Below are 27648 nucleotides of genomic sequence, written 5' to 3' on the forward strand. Positions count from 1 at the left end.
TCCCATTCACACTTCTGAAATTCCACTCGCCGAATTCCGCAAGAGGAATTTCAAAAGCGTGAATGAAAGTGCGAAATTCCATAGAAGTCTATGGGCTTTAATTTGAGGCGGAATTCTGCAAGCAGAAATTCCGCCGTGTGAATAGACCCTAAGGGTACGTTCAGACGAGCAGATTTTCGCAGTGGATTTCGCTGCGGATCCACCGCTGAAGGACCTCTGTATTCTGCCTTCACATGTGCCTGCTCGGAGCGGCAATACTCCGATACGAGTAGACGCAGTGCGATGTGAGTTGCCGCACGCATGCGCAGTATACTCACACATTGCGGCAGCTCTCGGCCTAGCTCATTGAGCAGGGGGGACGGCCGAGATGTGTGAGAGTACACAGCGCATGCGCGGCGACTCGCACATCCTTTCAGTGTGTCTGCACGTAGTGGCGTATTGCCGCTCCGAGCAGGCACATGTAAAGACAGAATACAGAGGTCCTTCAGCAGCTGATCCGCTGCGAAAATCCGCTCATCTGAACGTACCCTTAGGCTAGGTTCAGACTACGGAATCTCCGGGCAGAAAATTTCCACCCGGAGATTCCGAGTGCGGCCAGTGCTGACTGAATCAGAGCAACGCCATTCTTCAGGCGGAAATTTCCAAGCGGATTTTCCGTTCACAAATTCCGCTTAAAAAATTCCGAAGTGTGAATTTGTGAACGGAAACCCATTCACTGCATTATACATTTTAGCAAGCAGAATTTCCGCCTGCAATTTCAAAGCGGAAATTCCGTAGTCTGAACCTAGCCTTAGTGTGCGCTTTAGGATCAGCTTATTGTCAGGGTACCCTTCTAAGGCTATGTTCACATGACAGAATTTCCAAGTGGAATTCCGTGGAAATATTTTTCTCAAAACATTCTGCTGCAGCAGAGTCCCATTGATTTCAATGAGATTCTACTGCACTGTGCACACGGTGGAATTTCCACAGCAGAAACATCTGCCAAGAAATGTCCAGAGTAGGAGCAAATTCCCATAGCAACCTCTCCTGCTCTGGACAGTTCCTGACATGGGCAGAGGTGTCAGCAAAGAGCACTATGGCCAGACTGAAAAGAACTACACAACTTCCATTGGAGCATGCAGCAGCTGATAAGTACTGGAAGGATTAAGATTTTTATAGAGAAGTATTTTACAAATCTGTATAACTTTCTGGCAACAGTTGATTAGAAAACATTTTTTTCCCCCTCCAGAATACCCCTTTAATCTCCATTACAGACAGCAGGCTCACCACGTATGACCTGTTTGGTCGCTTAGCAGTCAACCATAATCTCTGGTAATATCCCAATAAAGGTAGGGTCACAAGTGCCATATTTTGCTGCAGCGGATTTTGCTACACAGCAGCACAATACAGCACATGTGACTCCACTCTTAGTAAGTGTTTATTGTTCTTGCAGGGGAATCTTAGGAGAAATAATGTATTACATGGTGACAATTGATATCAAAAGGCTGTTCATGTACAGCAGTGGTCTACAAACTGTGCACCCCCCCTGGGAGTTGTAGTTTTGCAACATCTGGAGGAACACAGTTCGGAGACCACTGATGTACTGCGCTGACATGTTGGATCCTCTAGAGCAGTGGTCTTCAACCTGCGGACCTCCAGATGTTGCAAAACTACAACTCCCAGCATGCCCGGACAGCCAACCGCTGTCCGGGCATGCTGGGAATTGTAGTTTTGCTACATCTGGAGGTCCGCAGGTTGGAGACCACTGCTCTAGAGCAAGATAAACTTAATTACAGCTATCTAATCTTGCTGAGATACTAAATGGGGCACCCTCCTTATTAAAGGGGTTATCCAGGAAAATTTATATATATATATATCTCAACTGGCTCCACAAAGTTAAACAGATATGTAAATTACTTCTATTAAAAAATCTTAATCCTTTCAGCACTTATGAGCTTCTGAAGTTGAGTTGCTCTTTTCTGTCTAAGTGCTCTCTGATGACACCTGTCTCGGGAAACGCCCAGTTTAGAAGCAAATCCCCATAGCAAATCTCTTCTAAACTGGGCGGTTCCCGAGACACATGTCATCAGAGAGCACTTAGACAGAAAAGAACAACTCAACTTCAGAAGCTCATAAGTACTGAAAGGATTAAGATTTTTTAATAGAAGTAATTTACAAATCTGTTTAACTTTCTGGAGCCAGTTAATATATATATATATATATATATATATATATAGATATAGATATAGATATAGATATAGATATAGATATAGATATAGATATAGATATAGATATAGAGATATATATATATATATATATATATATATATATATATATATATATATATATATATATATATATATATAAACTTTTTTCCTGGATAACCCCTTTAACCGGCTTTAAAAAAAAATTAATAAAAAACAGGTCTAGTCAGTGTCATATTGATCCCTGGTGCATTAAGATATTGTACTGCACTCCTGTAGTTGAAAATACATTATCCTAATGCATTGCACAAACCTACAATTTGACATTACTCTTCAATTTCTGGAACAAAAGGACATTATAATAAAAATCATCCTCATTATCAGCAATAGCTGTGTTGGATTGAAGGGGTAGTTAAACAGATTTGTAAATTACTTCTATTAAAAAATCTTAATCCTTCCACTACTTATCAGCTGCTGTATGCTCCACAGGAAGTTCTTTTCTTTTTTAATTTCTTTTCAGTCTGACCACAGTGCTCTCTGCTGACACCTCTGTCTGTCTCAGGAACTGTCCAGAGCAGGAGAAAATCCCCATAGCAAACCTCTCCTGCTCTGGACAGTTCTTGACACGGACAGAGGTGTCAGCAGAGAGCACTGTGGTCAGACAGAAAAGAACTACACAACTTCCTCTGTAGTATACAGCAGCTGATAAGTACTGGAAGAATTAATCTGTTTAAGTTTCTGGCATCAGTTGATTTAAAAAAAAAAAAATTCCCACTAGAGTACCCCTTTAATGCATTCAAGATATCCATGGCTTCATCTGTAGCTGCTTTCTTGCAAAAACAGCGCCACACCTGTTCTCAGGTTGCTGTGCTATAACAACTCTGCTTTAGGGTGCGTTCCCACCTGGTGTATACGCAGCGCAAAATTTGCGCCAGCAGCGGGAAATACGCTGTGTATTCCTCGCTCCCTATACACACAGGGCTTTCCAGCGGCTGCCCTATGTGAGCAGTGAGTTTTGGAGGCGGAGCCACGTGTCACAGTCACGCCGGCACATGGCCCCGCCTCCAAAACTCACTACAAGCAGAGGGAAAGCGTATTTCCTGCTGCTGCGGCAAATTTTGCACAGCGTGAAATACGCTGCGTATACACCAGGTGTGAACCCAGCCTTAGGGTAGATGTTCATACGGTGGAATTTCCGAGCGGAATCCCGCAAAGAAATTCTGCTCGGAAGTTCAGTTGCAGCAGACTCCTATTGTTTTCAATTGGATCCTGCTGCACCCTGCACAAAGTGGAATTTCCGCAGCGGTAACATCTGCAGCGAAATTCTGATTCCGGCCTCCACAGAAAGAATTGACTTTTCTTTGGAAACGGCTCAGTTCCAAACAGTCCTAGCGCCAGTATGTTCTCCGCACCGTGCAGAATTTTCTGGCCGAACATTCCACCAGGTGAACGTACCCTTATTCACTTCAAAAGAACTGAGCTGCAATAATCACACACAAACTGAGGACAAGCGCTTGTCCAAAAATTGTCTGGGCATGCTGGCACTTGTAGTTTTAAAACAGCTGGAGGCACCCTGTTTGCCTGAAGTCTGTCCGGGCATGTGGGGAATTATAGTTTTCCAACAGCTGGAGGCGCCCTGGTTGGAAAACACTGGTCTATATGCTTAGGGCCCTGCACCCATAAGAGACTCATTTCTTCTTATTATTTATTCTTGTGTCTTTAAATATTTCCCTCTCCTGCTTTTTCTCGCTGTAAATCACTGCAGTTAGACCTTGATTTCTGCTTTGTGGTTTACAGAAGCCTGCGGATTTAGTGATACTTTCAGCTTGTCTGACTCATGGATTGAAAAAATAAATAAATAAATAAATAAATAAAATGGTAACAAAAAGGAAACGGAAAAAAAAAAAAAGAGAAGAAAAAATAAAAAAAAACACAACACATTAGTGATGTCACAGTCCAGAGACATTCTGCAACAGAAGAAGATACAAATCCTATCTCTAGGGATACATTGTATCTATTCCTGTTGAGTGCCTGAGCATAGAAATCCCAGAGAAAAATAAATACAGATACACTGTACAGCAGTTTCCCCAACCAGGGTGCCTCCAGCTGTTGCAAAACTATAACTCCCAGCATAGCCGGACAGCAGAGCATAGAAATCCCAGAGAAAAATAAATACACAGTACAGCAGAGTTTCCCAACCAGGGTGCCTCCAGCTGTTGAAAAACTACAACTCCCAGCATGCTCGGACAGCCTTTGGCTGTCCGGGCATGCTGAGAGTTGTAGTTTTGCAACAGCTGGAGGCACCCTGGTTGGGAAATACCGCATTATATCAGTGTTTCCCAACCAGGGAGCCTCCAGCTGTTGCAAAACTACAACTCCCAGCATGCCCAGACAGCCTTCGGCTGTCCGGGCATGCTGGGAGTTGTAGTTTTGCAACAGCTGGAGGTACCCTGGTTGGGAAACTCTGCTGTACTGTAAGGATTTTCTAAATAAGGGTGAAATGTGGTTACCCGAAAATGTGCTTAAAGGGGTACTCCGGTGAAAACCTTTTTTCTTTTAAATCAACTGGCTCCGGAAAGTTAAACAGATTTTTACATTACTTCTATTAAAAAATCTTAATCATTCCTGTACTTATTAGCTGTTGAATACTACAGAGGAAATTATTTTCTTTTTGGAACACTGAGCTCTCTGATGACATCACGAGCACAGTGCTCTCTGCTGACGTTATAATAATAATAATAAGTCTTTATTTATTATTTATTGTTGTCCTTAGTGGGATTTGAACCCAAGGCCCCAGCACTGCAAGGCAGCAGTGTAAACCACTAAGCCACCATGCTGCCCTTAGCATACATCTGCTATGCACGGTTGCTAAAATGGACAGAGATGTCAGCAGAGAGCACTGTGCTCGTGATGTCATCAGTGTTCCAAAAAGAAAGGAATTTCCTCTGTAGCATTCAGCAGCTAATAAGTACTGGAAGGATTAAGATTTTTTAATAGAAGTAATTTACAAATATGTTTAACTTTCTGGCACCAGTTGATTTAAAAGAAAAAAAGGTTATCACCGGAGTACCCCTTTAATTTAATTAAGTTCTACTAATATTAGATACAAATGAATGAATAAATAAAATAAATAATTATAATTTTATAAATACATAAATAAACAATAGAATTATTATAAATATTTAATGGAGAAATAGGATGGTAAAAACTAGAAAAAAAATAAATAAAAGATCCATAAATTTGTCCTATAAGGCCATGTTGACACGAGGAGAACTTGTGCAGAATGTCGGTAGCAGCAGAGTCCCATTGATACCAATGGGATTCTGCTGCACTGTGCACACGGTGGAATTTCCGCAGAAGACTTGTCTATTCTTTCTGTGGAATCCGATCGTAAATGCATTGCCGTCTATGAGACTGCACATTTTTGAGCGGTCCTAGCACCCACCTTGGTAAGGCAAATGTGCGGAATATCCACTTGTGTTTTCTGGGTGGACATTCCGCACATTTTCCGCCATGTGAACATGGCCTTATTAGCCCTTGAGAAGTTGGACCTCTTTTATTACTTGCGCTGGTAAAACCTCACAGAGAAATAATGTTGCAACATGACAGCTAAGTTCTGGTTCACTGACCATAAAGGGTGGATGTTCACACTGAGCAATTGACAAGGAATTTACTTGCGTAATTCCGCACCAGTGTTCCGCTCCAATTCTTGAGTGAAAGTACCATTGACTTTAAAGGTGTTATCCAGAAAAAAACTTTTTTTTATATATATCAACTTAAAAAAATCTTAATCCTTTCAGTACTTATGAGCTTCTGAAGTTGAGTTGTTCTTTTCTGTCTAAGTGCTCTTTGATGACATGTGTCTCGGGAACCGCCCAGTTTAGAAGAGGTTTGCTATAGGGATTTTCTTCTAAACTGGGCGGTTCCCGAGACACGTGTCATCAGAGAGCACTTAGACAGAAAAGAACAACTCAACTTCAGAAGCTCATAAGTACTGAAAGGATTAGGATTTTTTTAATAGAAGTAATTTACAAATCTGTTTAACTTTCTGGAGCCAGTTGATATATAAGAAAAAAGTTTTTCCTGGATAACTCCTTTAATGGTCTTTCCGCCGTTCTGTTCACACTGAGGAATTTCTGTGAACAAAATTCCGACGCAGAATCGTATTCCGACAGAAGATTAAACGTTTTCCTTCTTCTTGCAGAATCCACGGGTAAAAGCCTGTTGAAGTCAATGGGACTTTATTTTTTTGGAGCGAAATTGACAAAGAATTTTTGGGTGGAATTTTCTAAAGGAGAATTGAGAGCCAGCCACTGGTGGTTGTAGTACTACTGATCCGCCTTCAGATTGAGTTTTCAAATTCTGCATCAAATTCTGTGCCAAGAAGAAGATCGCAGATTTGCTTCATTTGCTGACCATAATAATTCATCAACAATTCCTAAAGGGTCTATTCACATGGCGGAATTCCACCTCAAATTAAAGGCCATAGACTTCTATGGGATTCCGCACTCCCATTCACACTTCTGAATTTACACTTGCAGAATTCCGCAAGCGGAAATTTAGAGGTGTGAATGGGAATGCGGAATCCTATGGAAGTCTAAGGGCTTTAATTTGAGGTGGAATTCCGCAAGCAGAAATTGTGGGAATACTATATACCCTAAGGGTACGTTCACACGGGCGGATTTATTTGCGGGTTTCCTGCTGCGTATTTGAAAGGGGGACGGGCTCTTCTCGGCTGTCCGCAGCAGAATTTACGCTGTGGAAAAACCACCACAAGCCCCATTGAAGTCTGTAGGGTCTGCGGCAGATTTTCTGCAGCGGAATTCCGCCATGGCAAATCTGCTGCGGACAGCCGAGAAAAGCCCGTCCCCTTTCAAATACGCAGCAGGAAACCCACAAATAAATCCGCCGTGTGAACGTACCCTAATACTTTGTTCACAAAATTTCCGCCATGGCTTCTAACTGAAGATCTTCTCCCATTCCCTTCCCTTCTTCCTTCTTTTTCTTTAATAACATTTGTCTCTTGGTTTCAAAAAACAGAAAAGATTACTAGGTTCTGCTCACTAACATTTGAGGTTCCATTATAGACCAATTGGGTCCACTGGGCACCATTAGTGTCTGTCTTGTATTCCAATTTGCTCTTATGATGGAATGGGAAAAATGGAATTAAGAAGGTTGATAATCATTATCTACAACCTGACCAGGGTATAATACACTTACGGACAGTGGTCTCAAACTGTGGTCCTCCAAATGTTGCAAAACTTCAACTCCCAGCATGCCCAGAGAGCAGTGTAGTAGAGTATTTATGCTTGTGAAGGGCCAGGGCCCAGTGAATTGTTCTTATTAAGGGTACGTATACACTATGGAATTTCTGAACGTGGATTTGTGCTCAGGAATTCTGTTGCATGAACCTAAACATTGGTGTGAATGGTTCTTCTGCTGACCCCTTCACACTGCAAAATTTCAGTTTACATGTTTATTCTTTTAGCGGAATTGTGCGCGAACTACATTGCTGTCAATTGTGATGGCTCAGGTCCACATGGTCCTAACGCCGAAGGATTTAGCTGGTGCTGCTCCGACGGAATCTCCAAGCAGAATTCCTGATTGGACCTAGAGAGCCTTGTAGGATTCCAAACTGAGCTTGAAGAACATGGAGAAGTCAATAAAAGAGGTTGGGTTTGGGTTAGCACACAAAGATTAGCCCCATTTAATGAGGGTAAGGAATTTGCAGCATATTAAAGTGCCAATCTGCTGTAGAGTCTCTTCCAAAACCACAGACTTCCCAATGAAAGGAACCAGTGAGGAGATTGGAGAGAATTCTGATTTACACTTTTTAACCTGATATATTTGATGATCAATACAGACTGCAGCATACATGAGAAAAAGCAGTGGGGGGTGAGGGAACCCCTTTCTTAAAGGGTTACTCCGCCCCAAAGGATAGGGGATAAGATGTCTGGCGTTCATTTAGAGCGTCGTGTGCAGCGCTGGAGGCTTGTGACGTCATGGCCGCACCCCGCTTGTGAAGTCACGGTCACACCCCCTCCCATAGACTTGCATTAAGGGTTGACGTCGCAAGCTGGGCCCAGCCATGACGTCACGAGCCTCCGCCCCGCATCGCCAGTCATCCGGCATGGAGCAAAGTGATTGCAGCAGAGATTGCAGGCGTCCTCAGTGGCGGGATCCCCATGATCAGACATCTTATCCCCAATCCTTTGGATAGGGGATAAGATGTCTAGGGGCGGAGTAGAGCTGGGCGGTATGACCAAATATGTGTATCACAATATTTTTTTTAACTTACGGCGGTTCCACGGTATATAACAGTATATCACCCCCCCCAATCATGTGACCCGCGCGCGGTGTTCGGCGCCCCCCCCCCCCCCCCAAATCATGTGACCGGCCAGCCCTGTTCTGCCCCCCCCCCACAATTAATGATCAGCCCAGCGGGGTACTACTCACAGATGTCACCTTCAAGCACTGCCCTCCTCCTCTTTGTTGGGGGCCGCTGGCACGGCCAACGGCTGTCCGGGCATGCTGGGAGTTGTAGTTTTGCAACAGCTGGAGGTCTGCAGGTTGGAGACCACTGTTGTACGCTGTATCCCTCTGCCCAGGCTGCAAAAGATACAGAAAATAAACTTTAAACTCACCTACGTCAGGGCCTTACGCTGGGGACTGGAACGCCGGACATCCGTCAGCCTATCACCGGCCAGAGCGATGTCCTGCCCCTGCCAGTGATAGGCTGAGCCCACTGTCATGTAAGAAGCCGGCCAGAGCTCCTTACATGACAGTGGGCTCAGCCTATCACTGGCAGGGGCAGGACATCGCTCTGGCCGGTGATAGGCTGACGGCTGTCCGGCGTTCCAGTCCCCAGCGTAAGGCCCTGACGTAGGTGAGTTTAAAGTTTATTTTCTGTATCTTTTGCAGCCTGGGCATAGGGATACAGCGTACAACAGTGGTCTCCAACCTGCAGACCTCCAGCTGTTGCAAAACTACAACTCCCAGCATGCCCGGACAGCCGTTGGCTGTCCGGGCATGATGGGAGTTGTAGTTTTGCAGCATCTGGAGGTCTGCAGGTTGGAGACCACTGGTGTACAGTATAGAGTTCCAGCGCCCGGCGGCCCCCAACAAAGAGGAGGGCAGTGCTTGAAGGTGACATCTGTGAGTAGTACCCCGCTGGGCTGATCATTAATTGGGGGGGGGGCAGAACAGTGCTGGCGGGTCACATAGGATTAGTTCCCCGTTGTGGGGACAGTGCTGCGCTGGGCTGATAATACATTCCCGAGGGGGAGGGGCCAAACCGGAATTGCGGTATGGGGGAAAATTCATATCGGGCAGCCCAAAAAATTTGGTATTCGGTATGAACCGGTATACCGCCATGCCCTAGGGCGGAGTATCCCTTTAAGCATCGTCTTGTATGTGGAAACAGCCCAGGGTCCAATTAGGACCCTCAGTCTGTCTTTAAGGATGCCCATATACAATATACATAGGTTGTTGATACACTAGGGCACCGCTCCATGGTACTAACATATACACCACAAATCAATAGCATGGATCAAAAATCACAGATCTATTGCTAGCAACCTTGCTTCTTATCAGACCTGCTAGCAAATGCCATAGAGTTTAATCATTTTCTTGTCAGACCTCAAGACATCCTATGCCCGATCCAGCATCGCCGGACTTGATTTATTGGACATAAAGGTGCTAAGGTCAGGAACTAGTTTTCTTCCTATCTCTACTATCGAAATCACTCACCTAGGAAGCCGAGCACATTTATATACAGTATTGACAACAGCGGCGCAGCAGGAGAATGACTCATAGCATTAACCAAGGAGAAGGATATTTAATATTTTATCATATCGCCATCATTAGACAGAAGCTACGGAACCATATGGTGTCACAATGGGACACTGAGACCTTGCTTTTAGGCGTCATACCAACATCACCTATTGAGATAGACCGTGCACCTATAGTGGCCCATAAATATTTATTGGGGGGGGGGGGTCACTTCCAATTGTGGCATTGGAGTAAACTATTGCTCTTTTGTGAATGATCTAAATTCGATCATCCTTGACAGACCACTTGTACCATGAAAGAACGGTCCCACGTGGTCATAGCCAATAGTTGTGTGAATCTCCTGTGTTTGGCATAGTCATCGCCTCTTGTAAGGCCGGGTTCACACTGTGGAATCTCTGGAGCGCTGGAGAGGCAGTGGGCCGCGCTGGGACCGCGCGGACTGCATTGCCATCCCCATAGATACCAATGCATTTCTGAGCCGAGCCGCCAAAAGATCCACTCGGAATTGAATTGCTGTGCACGGGGACGGCAATGCAGTCTATGTGGTCTTAGCGCCGCCCGCGGGATCTCCGGCGGAAAAAACGTCTGGAGATTACGCAGTGTGAACCCTGCCTAAGACTAACAGCCTGGTCAGTGGCTTACATAGAATAAAGGGGACCGATGGCAAATAGCGAATGGCCTCCTATTATGGTATCTGATCCCCCCCACCCCACCAAAGGCCCCTTTCCATGACCCATAGGTCAATACCCTGCTCTATTAATTTTCTGACAATGCAGATTCCTAGAGAGTTCTAGACAGATTCTTAGGCTAGGTTCAGACTACGGAATTTCCACCTGCAATTCCGCTTTGAAATTGCAGGCGGAAATTCCGCTTGCTAAAATATATAGTGTAGGGAATGGGTTTCCGTTCACAAATTGACACTTCGGAATTTGTGAAGCGGAATTTGTGAACGGAAAATCCGCTTGGAAATTTCCACCTGAAGAAAGGCGGTGCTCTGTCTTCAGCCGGAAATCAGTGCGGAACACATTGCAGTCTATTGGAGACTGCAGTGTCCGCGCGGTCCTAGCACCGACTAGCCGCACTCGAAATCTCCGGGCGGAAATTTTCTGCCAGGAGATTCCGTAGTCTGAACCTAGCCTTACCAATAAAATGCGCCCCCCCCCCCCCCTTTCCGGGCACATGGTCTGCCACTATGGTACCTCCCCCCTTGAGCCTGGTTACGATAGCAATAAGCGTCTGCCATGCAATGTGCCATTTTAGGACACCATAAGAGAGATGCCAACTCTGACTCAAACGAGGCAAACATAATGGCGAAAAAACGCTTTGTGCCGTTTTTACTAGGTGTTTTATTTTTCCAGCAAAGAGTAATCATGAAATGTGCCACATGTGCTAAAGACGTGCACCGGTTTTGGCGCAAAATATTGATGTGCATGTATACTGGCCGAAAGATATTTGGAGTCTGCTTAGCATGCTACGCCAAATTTATCAGTGCTGCTTGCATGAATGTAATACATTTGGTGACGCTTTTGCGACTCCCTAAACCAGCGTTTCCCAATCGGCATGTCTCCTGCTGGTGCAAAACTACAACTCCCAGCATGCCCGGACAGCCGAAGGCTGTCCGGGCATGCTGCGAGTTGTAGTTTTGCAACAGCTGGAGGCACCCTGGTTAGGAAACACTGCCCTAAAACATGTATCCTACAACTCTCTCCCCCCCATTATTCTGAATGTCCTTGTATACCTGCACTATATACACCTACACATCTGCATGCACATTCCAGGCCATAAACAGTGTGTCAGTGAACCATCAGACGGTCTGATAAGATGTGGTGGCAAAAAGGTGTGATAAACTAGTTAGGAATTTAATTTTTATTTTTTATTTTTATTTTTTCAAAGGGAGTATTCACACAGCAGATTTGCTGCAGAAAGTCACTGCACCTGACAATCCAACCTATGTATCTAAACGAGGTTGGGTCAACATGTGATTAAAAGAATTAGATTAAAAAATAAATAAATAAAATAAAAAATTCTACTCCAAATCTGCCACGTGAGAAGTTACCCTTTGGCCATTTTTTCACAAGGTAGTATTTCGGTTACCGTAGTATTTTTGCACCAGTTTTTATAAGCCAAAACATAGAGTAGAACCTACAGAGAGTAAAACTATACTGGAAAGATTTGCCCCTCTTCTGTGTTTTGGACCCAGTCTTGGTTAGGCTTTGATGCCATCACCATCGCGGTTGTGCCGACACTCGTCTACTATCTACTCAGGTTTTGGCAAGCAAAATACTGACCTAATCTTGCCATGGTAAAGAGGCCATAGGGTCCAATGTACAGAATCAACCTACATTTCTTGGAGTAAAACAAATGCTCAAAAGTAAAGCCCGAGGAGAATTTAACCATCTGCCGCTACAGTACAAATTGGCAACCCCAACCTCCTCGTTTTTGACTAGTTTAGGAAAATATTGCGGCGATCCCACCAATTTGCCGTAGACCCAACTGAGGATCCAACTCTATTGTTAGACATGTAAAGCATCAAGTCCATTTTTCAGCCAAGAAACCTGCAATCTCAGGCACCAGTTGTACCGGGTTCTTCTCATCCTCGTAAGGAGGACTTTGGAGCTCAATGCTAAACCATACCACAATTTTCCACTTTTGCAAGGTGGATGTTACTTGCCATTAAAGTCTATAGTATGATGTCCAAATTTGTTCCACTGGAATGGAGCCTGTAACACCTCCATTATAGTAACTAGCCCCAAATCACAAGTACCTAAAAGGACTTTGCACTTGGCCGAACTCATTTGCTCCTTGTAGCAATAATTCACGACTCCCATGACGAACACATAGAATTCTCTTTATTGCTCAGTCAAGTTGCTGTAAGCACTCAGCAGGGACTACATTTAATTCGACGTCGACATGCAAGACTGAGTATGATTTGGTACCAGCCATGGCTCTGAAGTATTTCCAGGACTATCATCACTACGTTCCATAGCTTAGAAACTCATCGAGCAACAATGTCAAAACGCTGCTCCCCCTCCCCGATACTGACCCAAGTACTTGTCCTCATCTTACCTGCAGATCCTAGCGTCACAGTGGCTAGAAGGAGCCCCTTGATGAGGCTAGCCAGGCCGGGGTAGATCATGCTTCTTCACCATCCATCCATCCACCTGTGGGCTTCACCGCATCCGGCAAAGTCTGTTGAAAGGAATTAATCCAAGTGAGCGCTCAAGTCAATGACCGATGTAAGGAGTGTCTAAACCCTTGATCTCCAGTTCAGGTACTGGCCATTAACTTCTCCAGCTGATCAACGACTATTACGAACAACCATGTAAGGTGGTCAGGCGTGCAACCGAGTTCATCGACATATAGATTTCTGCCGGTTCTAGATCTCTAATATATCTCTTCGAAATCAACAGATGATGAACAGACACGCATGGCAACCATTCAAGCCAGCAACCAGCCCCCAATCTTTTAGCTGTTGCAGGGGAATCTCGCAGCAGAGGCAAAGCTTTACTTTACCTCCTGTCAATGAACCTACAGTGTACACTCACAGCACCCACTCACTACAACAGTCCACGTTGCAAACAGTATGTCCAACAGATATCTACGGTGTAGGCAGACAACATCCACAGGCAGGCGACCGTAGGGTCTAAGGAGGTACAGAACTCCAACGTCTCCTTTTCCTGAGCAATACAAAGTGCTGTCTGTACGAGGTAGATGCTAGATGCTAGTGGGCTGAGGGAACTGTGATGACGTGATGTGATCAGTCACGTGAACAGGAGGAGTAGACTGAGCAGTGTGGACTGGGAGGAGTTGAGAGAAGTCTGTGATTTGTGCTGGAAGGGTTTCACCAGCTTGTGCCTTATACTTCCTGAGAACTGTAACAACAAAATCGACACCACAATTGTTTTGTTTTTTTTCTTTTGTATTTTTACAGCACGCATTAAAGATTTAAATTTAAAACCTGATGTGATCTGAGTGTGTTCACATGTGGCAGATTTGTTGCAGAAATTTCTGTGATTGAAAAATCAGTTCTATGCATGGGACAGTCCCAGCGTATTCTTTAAATCAGCGTTTCTCAACCAGGGTGCCTCCAGCTGTTGCAAAACTACAACCTCCCCTGCGGCTCTCCAGACATGCTAGGAGTTGTAGTTTTACAACAGCTGGAGGCACCCCGTTGGCTGTCCGGGCATGCTGGGAGCTGTAGTTTTGCAACATCTGGAGGTCCGCAGGTTGGAGACCACTGTTCTAGGTATTGACCCTCTAGCTACCAGGGCTTTTTAATTGACATGGTTATGTATGAGGGCAATAAGGCATTTGTGTATAGCAGTGCTTCTTAATCAAGGCCCCTCCAGGTGTTGCAAAACAACAACTCCCAGCACGCCCGGACAGCCGTTGGTTGTTTTGCAATAGCTGGAGGCACCCTGGTTGGGAAACACTGCTCTAAATAAAAGCTACGGGCAATTGGTTGTTAAATAAATACTAACCTGTATATAGCAGCTACGATTCTGCTTTTAACACAGTATACAACGTCTCTGTTCTTTTATCTTAGACAAGTTCTTTTCTGGGGATTGTTTCCTCAGGCCGCCCTGTATGATGACTGACAGCTGCTAATCACACAGCACAGGGGGTGTACTTTCTAGGTCAGTGGTCTCCAACCTGCGGACCTCCAGATGTTGCAAAACTACAACTCCCAGCATGCCCGGACAGCCAACGGCTGTCCGGGCATGCTGGGAGCTGTAGTTTTGCAACATCTGGAGGTCCGCAGGTTGGAGACCACTGTTTTAGGTATTGACCCTCTAGCTACCAGGGCTTTTTAATTGACATGGTTATGTATGAGGGCAATAAGGCATTTGTGTATAGCAGTGCTTCTTAATCAAGGCTCCTCCAGCTGTTGCAAAACAACAACTCCCAGCACGCCCTGGACAGCCGTTGGTTGTTTTGCAATAGCTGGAGGCACCCTGGTTGGAAAATACTGCTTTACACAGAGTAAGAGCTTGTACTGGTGGTCAAGGGGTTAAAAAGGCTTTAAAAGAGTACTGCAGTCTTAGACACATAGAGGGAGATTAATCAAAACCAGTGTAGAGAAAGAGTGGTGCAGTTGCCCATAGCAACCAATCAGATTGCTTCTTTCATTTTTAACAAGGCCTTTGAAAAATGAAAGAAGCAATCTGATTGGTTGCTATGGGCAACTGGGCAACCTTTACTCTGCACAGGTATTGATAAATCTCCCCCTTAGGGGGTAAGTGTCTGATTGCGGGGGGGTGCAGTCTGCTGGGACCTGGCGTTGCCGTGTCTCTGCGCAGCTAATGCCGGAACACCATGCAGGAGATCGCAGCGGGCCATATGCGCTGTTATACCTGGACTGGTCACAGCAGCAAAGGCTATCTCTCAAACCAAAGGAGAGCAAAAGCTGACCAGTTGCCCATAGCAACCAATCAGATCGCTTCTTTCAGTTTTAAAAAGGCCTCTGAAAAATGAAAGAAGCGATCTGATTGGTTGCTATGGGCAACTGGTCAGCTTTTCCTCTGCACAGATTTTGATAAATCTCCCCCATGGAGAGCAGCGTATGCCATTCCTTTTTAACCCTTTAAGGACTCAGCCCATTTGGGCCTTAAGGACTCAAGACAATTTTATTTTTACGTTTTCGTTTTATCCTCCTCGCCTTCAAAAAAAATCATAACTCTTTTATATTTTTATCCACAGACTAGTATGAGGGCTTGTTTTTTTGCGCGACCAGTTGTCCGTTGTAATGCCATCACTCACTTTACCATAAAATGTATGGCGCAACCAAAAAAATACTATTTGTGTGGGGAAATTTAAAAAGAAAACCGCAATTCCTTTTTTATTTTCACGCCGTACAATTTACGGTAAAAATGACATGTGTTCTTTATTCTTTGGGTCAATATGATTAAAATGATACCCATGATAACATACTTTTCTATTACTGTTGCGCCTAAAAAAAAAATCGATAACTTATTTTTACGTTTAAAATCCCCCTATTTTGAAGACCTATAACTTTTTCATTTTTCCGTATAAGCAGCGGTATGAGGGCTTATTTTTTGCGCCGTGATCTGTAGGATTTAATAATACCATATTTGTTTATATAAAACTTTTAATACATTTTTTATACATTTTTTTGGGAATAAACTTTTTTTTAAAAAAGCAGCTATTTTGGACTTTTTTTTTTTACGTTCACGCCGTTCACCGTACAGTATCATTAACATTTTATTTTAATAGTTTGGATATTTACGCACGGGGCGATACCAAATATGTATATAAAATAATTTTTTTACACTTTTTGAGGGTGAAATAGGGAAAATAGGACAATTTACATTTTTATTGGGGGAGGAGTTTGTTCACATTTTTTTTTTACTTTTTTACTTTTCATACTTTTATTTTTACACTTTAATAGTCCCCATAGGGGACTATTTATAGCAATCATTCAATTGCTAATACTGTTCAGTGTAATGCATAGGACATAGCACTGATCAGTATTATCGGTCATCTTCTGCTCTGGTCTGCTCAATCGCAGACCAGAGCAGAAGACTCCCGGAAGACAGCGCAGGCAGGTGAGGGGACCTCCGGCTGCCGTTCTGGATGATCAGATCACCACGGAAGCGCTGCGGGCGATCCGATCACCCATTTTAGTGACCGTGATGATGCAGATGCAGTGATCTGTATTGATCACGGCATCTGAGGGGTTCATGGCGGACATCCGCGCGATCGCTGATGTCCGCCATTACCGGCAGGTCCCTGGCTGCTATCAGCAGTCGGGACCTGCCGCGCATGACCAAGCATCGCTCTGATGCTCGCGGTTATGCATAGGACGTAAATGTATGCCCTGGTGCGTTAAGTACCAGCTCACCAGGACGTACATTTATGTCCGGCGTCGTTAAGGGGTTAATGGCCCGAACAAAGTCACTGTTTGGACCAAATGCACTTTTTTCAGTGAACTCAAAAGTGAAGTCTGCTGTGGTATCTAGTCCGCTGAAAATAACGCAAATGGCCTGAATGGTGACTTTGCTGCTCTCCATTACCACATATGTCGGCATCACATTTTTTGGTTGGATGCCGATGAATACGACTGACCGGATCACAATAGAGTGTGAACCTAGTCTAACCAAGCTTCTGAGTCCACTTAAAACAACGTATATATATGGCCTGGACTGAGGTGACGCCATGTAACATATAGAAATGAATGATATCCGCTGCTCTCTGCTACAATATACGGTGGCATCCTGTTCTCGGCACCAAACGCGGTATGAATCTGGTGCGTTCTTACATGCAGCGTTCGTGTTGGACATTCTGAATTTTGGGAGTAGGATTTATCGCTTTAAAGGCTGGAAAATTCAGAACTAGCTTGAACCAGTTTACCTAGACGGTCCTACCACTGGAGTTATGTGTAAAGCCATGTGTGGTAGCGGGGTGTGATGAGGGTAGATGCTGTTACCCTAGGGGCAGATGGCATTGACCCCTTGTATTTAGGTTTAGACTAAAACCATCCAAAGGTATACCGATGGATCCTTGGCTAGGCACGGGGGCAATAATGACTCTGACGCCAAATTACAGACAAACATAGTATAAACCTAAAGCATATGTACATTTTATAAGATGCTTTAGTGGGTAGATTCATCGGGTCTATCTCACTAGGACAGTGTTATCTAACCAGGGTGCCTCCAGCTGTTGCAAAAGTACAACTCCCAGCATGCCTGGACAGCCTTTGGCTTTCCGTACATGCTGGGAGTTGTAGTTTTAACAGCTGGAGGCACCCTGGTTGTGAAGCATTGCCCTAGGATGTAGCCTATAGCGCAGCTGGATGAAGAAAACCCCACACTGGCTTCTCTATGAATATTGCTGCAAAATGCTCCCTCTGCTGGCAGACTTGAGTATGACCAGAGGGATTCCAGGCAGATATTAGAAAATCATGATCTATGGGATTAAAATGACTTCTCGGGTCCTTTCTGCCAATCTAGCTTAAGAACAAATTCAGTTTACACATTTAGTTTACTTGGCAGCAATAATCTGTGGCACATAGGATTCAGCATTTAGTTGTAAAATATCAGTCCCTTATAGAGAAAGTAGCACTGTGTTACTAAAGGGCATGGACTGATAGTCTAGTACCACCTATGACAATTACTTACAGTAGTACTGCCTTATATACAGTATATTATACTGTCCTCTGCTTGAGCCGTTTGTCCTGTAATGTTCTTTTATCAGTACTACATGTACTGTACTGCTCTCTGTTCTACTGCTCCCTATCTGTATAGCATATGCTGCACAGCTCTCTACCTGTAGTAAATGTCCTGTACTCTTCTCTACCTGTAGTAAATGTCCTGTACTCTTCTCTACCTGTGTTACATATACTGTACTATTCTCTTCCACTACTACATATCCTGCACTGCTCTTTGCCTGTGCTACATATCCTATACCATTCTCTCATACTATACTATGTCCTGTACCCCTCTTTACCTGTGGTACCTGTTTTGAACAGTTTTTTTTCCTACTACTACATATCCTGTACTGCTCTCTTCCTGTACTACATATCCTGTATTGCTCTCTTCCTGTACTACATATCCTGTACTGCTTTCTACCTGTACTACATATCCTGTACTGCTCTCTACCTGTACTAAATATCCTGTACTGCTTTCTACCTGTACTACATATCCTGTACTGCTCTCTACCTGTACTACATATCCTGTACTGCTCTCTTCCTGTACTACATATCCTGTACTGCTTTCTACCTGTACTACATATCCTGTACTGATCTCTACCTGTACTACATATCCTGTACTGCTTTCTACCTGTACTACATATCCTGTACTGCTCTCTTCCTGTACTACATATGCTGTATTGCTCTCTACCTCTACTACATGTCCTGTACTGCTTTCTACCTGTACTACATATCCTGTACTGATCTCTACCTGTACTACATGTCCTGTACTGCTCTCTTCCCGTACTACATATCCTGTACTGCTCGCTACCTGTACTACTTGTTCTGTACTGCTTTTTCCTAGTATTACATATTCCGTACTACATATCCTGTAGTGCTTTCTACTTGTACTACATATACTGTACTGCTCTCTTCCTGTACTACATATCCTGTACAACATATCATGTACTGCTCTCTACCTGTACAACATATCATGTACTGCTCTTTACCTATACTACATATCCTGTACTGCTCTCTTTCTGTACTACATATCCTGTACTGCTCTCTACCTGTAATACATGTCCTGTACTGCTCTCTACCTGTACTACATATCCTGTACTGCTCTCTACCTGTACTACATGTCCTGTACTGCTCTCTACCTGTACTACATATTCTGTACTGCTCTCTTCCTGTACTACATATCCTGTACTGCTCTCTACCTGTACTACATATCCTGTACTGCTTTCTACCTGTACTACATATCCTGTACTGCTCTCTTCCTGTACTACATATGCTGTATTGCTCTCTACCTCTACTACATGTCCTGTACTGCTTTCTACCTGTACTACATATCCTGTACTGATCTCTACCTGTACTACATGTCCTGTACTGCTCTCTTCCCGTACTACATATCCTGTACTGCTCGCTACCTGTACTACTTGTTCTGTACTGCTTTTTCCTAGTATTACATATTCCGTACTACATATCCTGTAGTGCTTTCTACTTGTACTACATATACTGTACTGCTCTCTTCCTGTACTACATATCCTGTACAACATATCATGTACTGCTCTCTACCTGTACAACATATCATGTACTGCTCTTTACCTATACTACATATCCTGTACTGCTCTCTTTCTGTACTACATATCCTGTACTGCTCTCTACCTGTAATACATGTCCTGTACTGCTCTCTACCTGTACTACATATCCTGTACTGCTCTCTACCTGTACTACATGTCCTGTACTGCTCTCTACCTGTACTACATATTCTGTACTGCTCTCTTCCTGTACTACATATCCTGTACTGCTCTCTACCTGTACTACATGTCCTGTACTGCTCTCTACCTGTACTACATATCCTGTACTGCTCTCTTTCTGTACTACATATCCTGTACTGCTCTCTACCTGTACTACATATCCTGTACTGCTCTCTACCTGTACTACATGTCCTGTACTGCTCTCTACCTGTACTACATATTCTGTACTGCTCTCTTCCTGTACTACATATACTGTACTGCTCTTTACCTGTACAACATATCCTGTACTACTCTCTATCTGTACTACATATATTTTACTGCTCTCTACCTGTACATGGGCTGTACTGATTTCTACCTGTACAACATATCATGCACTCATCTTTTCCTGTACTAGATGTCCTGTACTGCTCTCTACCTGTACTACATATCCTGTACTGCTCTCTACCTGTACTACATGTTCTGTACTGCTCTCTACCTGTACTACATATCCTGTACTGCTCTCTACCTGTACAACATATCTTGTACTGCTCTCTACCTGTACTACATGTTCTGTACTGCTTTCTACATGTACTGCATATCCTGTACTGCTTTCTATCTGTACTACATATCCTGTACTGCTCTCTACCTGTACTACATATCCTGTACTGCTTTCTACCTGTACTACATATCCTGTACTGCACTCTACCTGTACTACATGTTCTGTACTGCTTTCTACCTGTACTACATGTCCTGTACTGCTTTCTACCTGTACTACATATCCTGTACTGCTCTCTACCTGTACTACATGTCCTGTACAGCTCTCTTCCTGTACTACATATACTGTACTGCTCTCTACCTGTACTACATGTTCTGTATTGCTCTCTACCTGTACTACATGTCCTGTACTGCTCTCTTCCTGTACTACATATCCTGTACTGCTCTCTACCTGTACTACATGTTCTGTATTGCTCTCTACCTGTACTACATGTCCTGTACTGCTCTCTTCCTGTACTACATGTCCTGTACTGCTCTCTACCTGTACTACATGTTCTGTACTGCTCTCTACCTTTACTACATATCCTGTATTGCTCTCTACCTGTACTACATGTCCTGTACTGCTTTCTACATGTACTACATGTTCTGTATTACCCTGTTCTGTACTGCTCTCTACCTGTTTAACTTTTCTTGTAGGTAAAATGTTTGAAGGTTGATGTGCTATTCTGGACTATCTCAATGAAAAGAACCTTATATCACAGTATCAGCATGTCCTGTCAAACTTACTGATGTAGCAGGTGCCCACTTGGTGGCACTACACCATAACAGCACAGTGCACCATTGTCCTGCGTCTCTCCTATTTGTCTGGTGGCTCTCACTGCCGGGTAGGTGCAGTTCAGACCCCTGTGCACTGTGTGTGCGTGTCAATGTGTACATTAAGCATTGTCATTTACATTACATTCGAAGTGGTGATGCGCGCAGTTCTACTAGTGTACGTAGATTTTATGGTGTGCTACGTCAATGGCATAGCACGCCATGGAAACAGCGGCCATCACAACTGTTTCTGATAAGCGTCTATGATGAGATAAGTTCTAAAGTGGACTGGGGTGAGTCACTAGATGTATTTTAATTTTTTTTCAAAACATATGATACTGAGCTGGATCACACTAAATGAGGCTGTTGGGCAAAATGTGTATTAATGACTAAATTAACAGAAAACAAAGAATGGTCAACAATAGTACTTACTGTGATTGGGTCACTAGTTAAAGAGTACCTATCGTCAAACCATATTTTCTAAACTAACTCAGATTATATTTCCTGACTACTCCTAACACCCCTCTTGCCCTTAAATTTTTATTTAAAATAGCTTTGTATCATACCTTTCCCCTTGCTCACATTGTGTGAGCTCCCGGCAAGAGAAAGTGGGCGTTCCCCCAGCAGGCGCAACGTCACTGAACAATGCAAAAGCTGCACCTCTGTCACGATGCCGGCTGGCAGGAGGTGGATCCTCTGTGCCAGAGAGGGATTGGCGTGGACCGTGCTAGTGGACCGGTTCTAAGTCACTACTGGTATTCACCAGAGCCCGCCGCAAAGCGGGATGGTCTTGCTGCGGCGGTAGTGACCAGGTCGTATCCACTAGCAACGGCTCAACCTCTCTGACTGCTGAAGATAGGCGCGGTACAAGGGAGTAGACAGAAGCAAGGTCGGATGTAGCAGAAGGTCGGGGCAGGCAGCAAGGATCGTAGTCAGGGGCAACGGCAGGAGGTCTGAACACAGGCTAGGAACACACAAGGGAACGCTTTCACTGGCACAATGGCAACAAGATCCGGCGAGGGAGTGCAGGGGAAGTGAGGTATACATAGGGAGTGCACAGGTGAACACACTGATTAGAACCACTGCGCCAATCAGCGGCGCAGTGGCCCTTTAAATCGCAGAGACCCGGCGCACGCGCGCCCTAGGGAGCGGGGCCGCGCGCGCCGGGACAGGACCGACGGAGAGCGAGTCAGGTACGGGAGCCGGGGTGCGCATCGTGAGCGGGCGCCACCCGCATCGCGAATCGCATCCCGGCTGGAGGCGGTATCGCAGCGCACCCGGTCAGTGGATCTGACCGGGGCGCTGCGGGAGCGAGAGTGTAGCGAGCGCTCCGGGGAGGAGCGGGAACCCGGAGCGCTCGGCGTAACAACCTCGCCATGCCCCGCACACACTTCCTGAGTTTGGTCTCCTGCCAGGCCGAGAGGAGACCACACTAAATGTTTGACTTGAGGCAGGGAACAGAACAGAGCCTCCTAGTGGCAGTTTTTTTCAATCACATTAAAACATATAAAGGTTGAGAATTTTAACAGCAAATAAATAGCAAAGTGTCTCATAATGACATAAGGAACAATATATTAAAAGTTCAGTTTGGTGACCGGTACTCTTTAACATACCCTATGTCCTGGGGGGGAAAAGTTAGTGCGTCTTATACGGCGAATACACACCTATCGCGGCGGTCCCTGCGGCCATCAACGGCCGGGACCCGCGGCTAATACAGGATATCACCGATCGCAGTGATGCCCAGTATTAACCCTTCAGACGCGGCAATCAAAGCTGACTGAAGCGTCTGAAGCGAAAGTCGGGCTGTTCGGGACCGCCACGGTGAAATCGTGGCATCCCGAACAGCTTACAGGACACCAGGAGGGACCTTACCTGCCTCCTCGGTGTCTGCTCCGTGCCGGGATCCCCTGCATGGCGGCACTCTCCTTCGACGTCATCACGTTGTCGCGCATGCCGTTCCGTCATCCAATAGGAGCGGCGTGCGTAGCGGCGTGATGACGGCGATGTGATGACAGCGACGGAGAGCGTGGATCCTGGGGAAAAAGATGTCTGGTTCGTCGGGGACACCCCGGGACGAAGAGACAGCGATGAAGCGACATCCAGGGCAGCGGTGATGGGTCCGGTGCGTGGACACGTGAGTACTACCTCCTCTCCAGTGGTCTTCAACCTGCGGACCTCCAGATGTTGCAAAACTACAACTCCCAGCATGCCCGGACAGCCAACGGCTGTCCGGGCATGCTGGGAGTTGTAGTTTTGCAAAATCTGGAGGTCCGCAGGTTGAAGATCACTGTTGGGTGCAGTTTTTCTAGATTTTGCACCCTTAAAATTGGGTGCGTCTTATATGCCGGTGCGTCCTATAGGGCAAAAAATACGGTAACTACAATCTCTGTCCTTATCAGGGACTGTCCAAAACAGAGGCAAACACCAGAGCAAACCCTCTTTGTTCTTTCATTACACAAAATGAACCTTTGAAAACAGTGTGTGAATAAAGAAAGTTCAAAAGGTTTTTTTTCCTATTTGCTGCTAGAAAGTTATGTGGTTAGTTGTATATAACACAACATACTGTAAGTTATCCAGTAAAAAAAAACATGTCACTCGATCAGCAGGATTGACTTGTTATAGTTGCTTCACACTTGACAAAAGCTTTCATAACATCCTATGTACTAAGGGTTGTTGCATTTTTAGAGCATTAACCAACATCAGTCACATCTTAAATGTCTATTCATTATACTAGTGCCCCAGTAGTTTAAATAGGTTGTGTTGTTTCATGGGAAAAGAAGAATGTGGAAAAGCAGGTTACTGGTCATATCAGTCAGGAAGTATCCAGCTTTTCCTCCTATGTCAGTTTATTAGATGTATAGCTGGTTTTCCTGCACTGTCGTTTTAAACAATTTCTCTCCATTTGGTGGCCTCTGTTATTACTTACATTTTTGTAAATTACTTAAAGGGTGACTCCGGCGCTAAGACATCTTATCCCCTATCCAAAGGATAGGGGATAAGATGCCTGACCGCGGGGGTCCTGCCGCTGGGGACCCCCGTGATCTTCCACGCCGCACCCCGTTAGAATCAGCCCACAAAGCCATTGGCTGCCTGGGCATGCTGGGAGTTGTAGTTTTGCAACAACTGAAGGTCCACAGGTTGGAGACCACTGGCGTACAGCGAGTTCCATCAAAGAGCGGCCCCCAACAAAGAGGAGGAGGGCAGTACTTGAAGGTGACATATGTGAGTAGTACCCCGCTGGGCTGATCATTAATTGGGGGGAACAGAACATTGCTGGCGGGTCACATGATTTGGGGGGGGGGGAAGCTGAACACCGCGTGCGGGTCACCTGATTGGGGTGGGGGTGGGGAAATACCGTGATACCGCTGTAAGTTAAAAAAATACCGTGATACACATATTTGGTCATACCGCCCAGCCCTAGTATATCTATAGCTTCAAGTGCCTCTGTATAGCCTTCATGCACATGGCTTTGTAGCCTACAGTTCCATAGAATAGGTGATTTGGATGCGCTAATAAATTTGCACCAGAAAGAAGGTGTTTAGTTTTCCTACTGTGTGAGGCATCCACCCCTGGGGTAAGACCCACACATTCATTGACACCAGCAACTGAATATAAGGTCCTGAACATCATATTGTAGTTGTGTAGATGTGCGGCGCCCAAGTGGCACATACTGTACAGTGTTCTGCTCCCGACTTATTTCATTTGGACTAAATGCTAATTATTGCACCTGCAGAATCAATGACTGATCTGATAAATGGTTCCTGTGCTCTGGGGAAATTAGATCTACAGCTGTTTTTATTACATTTCATTATCTATAAATACATACAGTTAGGAGTATTGGTGATCAATTTACATAGCAATGTGGTCTGCGTTATATCTGCACTGAACTGGATGAATTTTTTTTGCAGGCATTTCTATAGCTTACAATCTGTGCCATACATCTGAATAGGGATGTTTCTGGATGTGCATGGATTTCTGCAAACCCTTATTCAGTGGAAATGAACAGTCACATGCATTTGTCGTGGCTAACTAGGGTGATGTGTCTGGAATGAAGTTTGTGAGGCCAGGATAGTGTTAACCATCACGCTCCAAGGGTAGTTGCTTCCTGGGCCAAGCGTTGGGGTAATAACGAGCACACATGCAGAGTTACGGAAACTACAAAATTTTACTCAGTTCAACAATTCCAGCAAAGTTCCACTAAGTTCGCTGAAGTTTGCTTCAGGTATCACCGTTGCTTCTGGGTACTATAAGACTTGTAGTCCTCACTGACTGACTAGTTGCTTGCTTGCTGAATTAAGTTTAGACTGAACTAGACTGGATTGTATAGCTTGTATGAGACTAAGGAGATGACCAACACTGACTCTACTCTCCACCGTTACGCTATTCGCTCCGGCCTCACACGCTGGCCGTGAGCGCATGGTCCCCTTACCTTCTGCTGCCGACGGGGCTGGGACTCGCACTGCGGGACGCACACGCATGCGAGCCACAGTCCGTCACTCTCCAGGTGTTTCCCCTGCCTCTGCTTCCACCTCTCTGCTCTGGCGCACGTGTCCCCGTCCCTTAGGGCGCGCGCGCGCTGGAGCTTTAAGATTTAAAGGGCCAGTACGCTCATTAGTGTAACCACCTGTGTCTTGTTGATAAATTCCTCCACCCTCCTCAGTTCTCTGCCGGATCTTTGTTGCCTTGTGCCCTAGAGAAAGCGGTCCTTTGTATTGCCTTGCCGTGTACCAGATCTCCTGCTCTTGTGACCTTTACCTTGCTTCTCTGCCACCTGCCTACTGAACTTCTGCTCTGTCCCGACTACTCTACTGTGCTGCCTGCCCTGACCTACAGCTATCCTGACTACGAGTTGTCTCATCCCTTCTGTGCTTTGCATCTCCTCAGCTGCCTGTGTGGTTGAGCCGTTGCCGGGGGTTACGACCTGGGTGTCGCCTGCAGCAGCAAGCCCAACCTGCTTTGCGGCGGGCTCTGGTGAAGACCAGCGGCACCTTAGACTCCGTTCCCTGGCACGGTCCGAGTCATCTGCCACACAGGTCCAGCGGCTCCACATACACCGGAGTTCCTGTCTTCAGAAACATGAGTGTTACATTCACATAGGAATCCGGAATTAGGGCTTACCACCAGGTTTGGATTGTAGATTGACGGACCGGTGTTGCTCAAGGTTTCCTATCTCCTGTAATCCTGTTCTTTGCAAATGGGGTCCGTGGGCTGTCTTGGCTCTACTCCCTGCTGCAGACTTGCTTCTGACTGGAATGGATGACCTGGTCGGCAGGATCCTGTGAAGGCTTCTGTCGCTCTGGAACAGAGTAGTGCTGCAACTGGATTTCCTAAGGCCTGTCCTCAAGTGGCGAGGTATAGGTACACAGCAGAGGTCTAAAGGTGACCTCCACTCTTTTCCTCTCTCCTCACAACTCACTAACTCCACCCAGTCTAGCAGACCTTGGGGAAGCTGGGTGACAGCATATTGGCTGAAGCAAGCATGTGATTCCCTTAGCATCCTCCTGCACAGACACATTAGCCCCATTATGGCACAATAAACCATGAAAGTTAATTGGCAATACAGTGTCATAAATTGTACATTAAAACCTGAGTAGTGGGTAGGTGAAATCCACCTGACAGGTCAGGAAGACTGGTGTGTTCTGCACCAGAACACCACACATTTCTGCAACTTTTCAACATCACCTTAGAAGTAGGACCGTATCCATTCATTATATTGTCATGGTGTATTTTAGAAATATTGCCATAAAATTATACTAGTTGTTCGACAACCTCATTACTTTAGCCATTCTGCACTTTTTTCTCTCATGGCGGTTTTCATCACCTCTTTTCAGGGCATTTCGTTTTCTTATCTGTTCAAGTCCATGTGCCCTTTCTTCTTCAGATTCTTGTCTTGCTGCACATTTTTCAATTATTTGTTCATGGGTTTGCTTTTTCATTCACAGCATTGTTGGATGTTCGCACTTCAAGAGATGGAATTACAATGTCCATTTGTCATTATGTTGGTTCTTGAAAGAGATTTCACAAGCATGCGCACAGACAGGGCAGCAATATGTTGGTTCTCAGAGAGAGATGTCACGCGCATGCACACACACCTGGCTGCAGATGTCACGTGAAACTGTATTGTAAAACACACTTTAAATGGGCACTGTCACCAACTTTTTTTTTGATATGTTGTGGTACATATGTACTACAACATATCTCTAATATAGTTTCATTATATATTTTTTTATTATAAGGGTGTAATTTACATTTGAAAACAGGCCACTAGGGGTCTCCCTAGTGACGTCACGCCTGAAAAAGGACTGATTTTGGCCTGGCAATAAGTCCTTTTTCATTTAGGCTGCTCTCGCTCCCTGCCTGTCAATCAGACAGGCGGGAGCGAGCACATTGGCTCCCCGGCCACTGGCTGGGAGGCCACTCCTCCCGCACATCACCGCCGCTGTCCCTGCACGCCCGCTGCCGGTAAGTATAACGGAGGGAA

General features: G+C 45.1%; 1 protein-coding gene across 1 annotated transcript in view; it reads right to left on the reverse strand.

The window, feature by feature from the left end:
* TYRO3 (TYRO3 protein tyrosine kinase) overlaps positions 1-14471 on the reverse strand; it is a 186608-nt gene extending 172137 nt beyond the window's left edge. The window contains exons 1-2 of the mRNA XM_056546671.1: positions 14456-14471; positions 13041-13846 (exon numbers count right to left, since the gene is read on the reverse strand). Coding sequence (XP_056402646.1) covers positions 13041-13110 — 70 coding nt within the window. The 5' untranslated portion in view covers positions 13111-13846; positions 14456-14471. The remainder of the gene's footprint in view (positions 1-13040; positions 13847-14455) is intronic.
* Between the last annotated feature and the right edge of the window lie 13177 nt (positions 14472-27648).

The sequence above is a fragment of the Hyla sarda genome, chromosome 11 (genome assembly GCF_029499605.1).
Source record: "Hyla sarda isolate aHylSar1 chromosome 11, aHylSar1.hap1, whole genome shotgun sequence".
NCBI classification, from domain to species: domain Eukaryota; kingdom Metazoa; phylum Chordata; class Amphibia; order Anura; family Hylidae; genus Hyla; species Hyla sarda.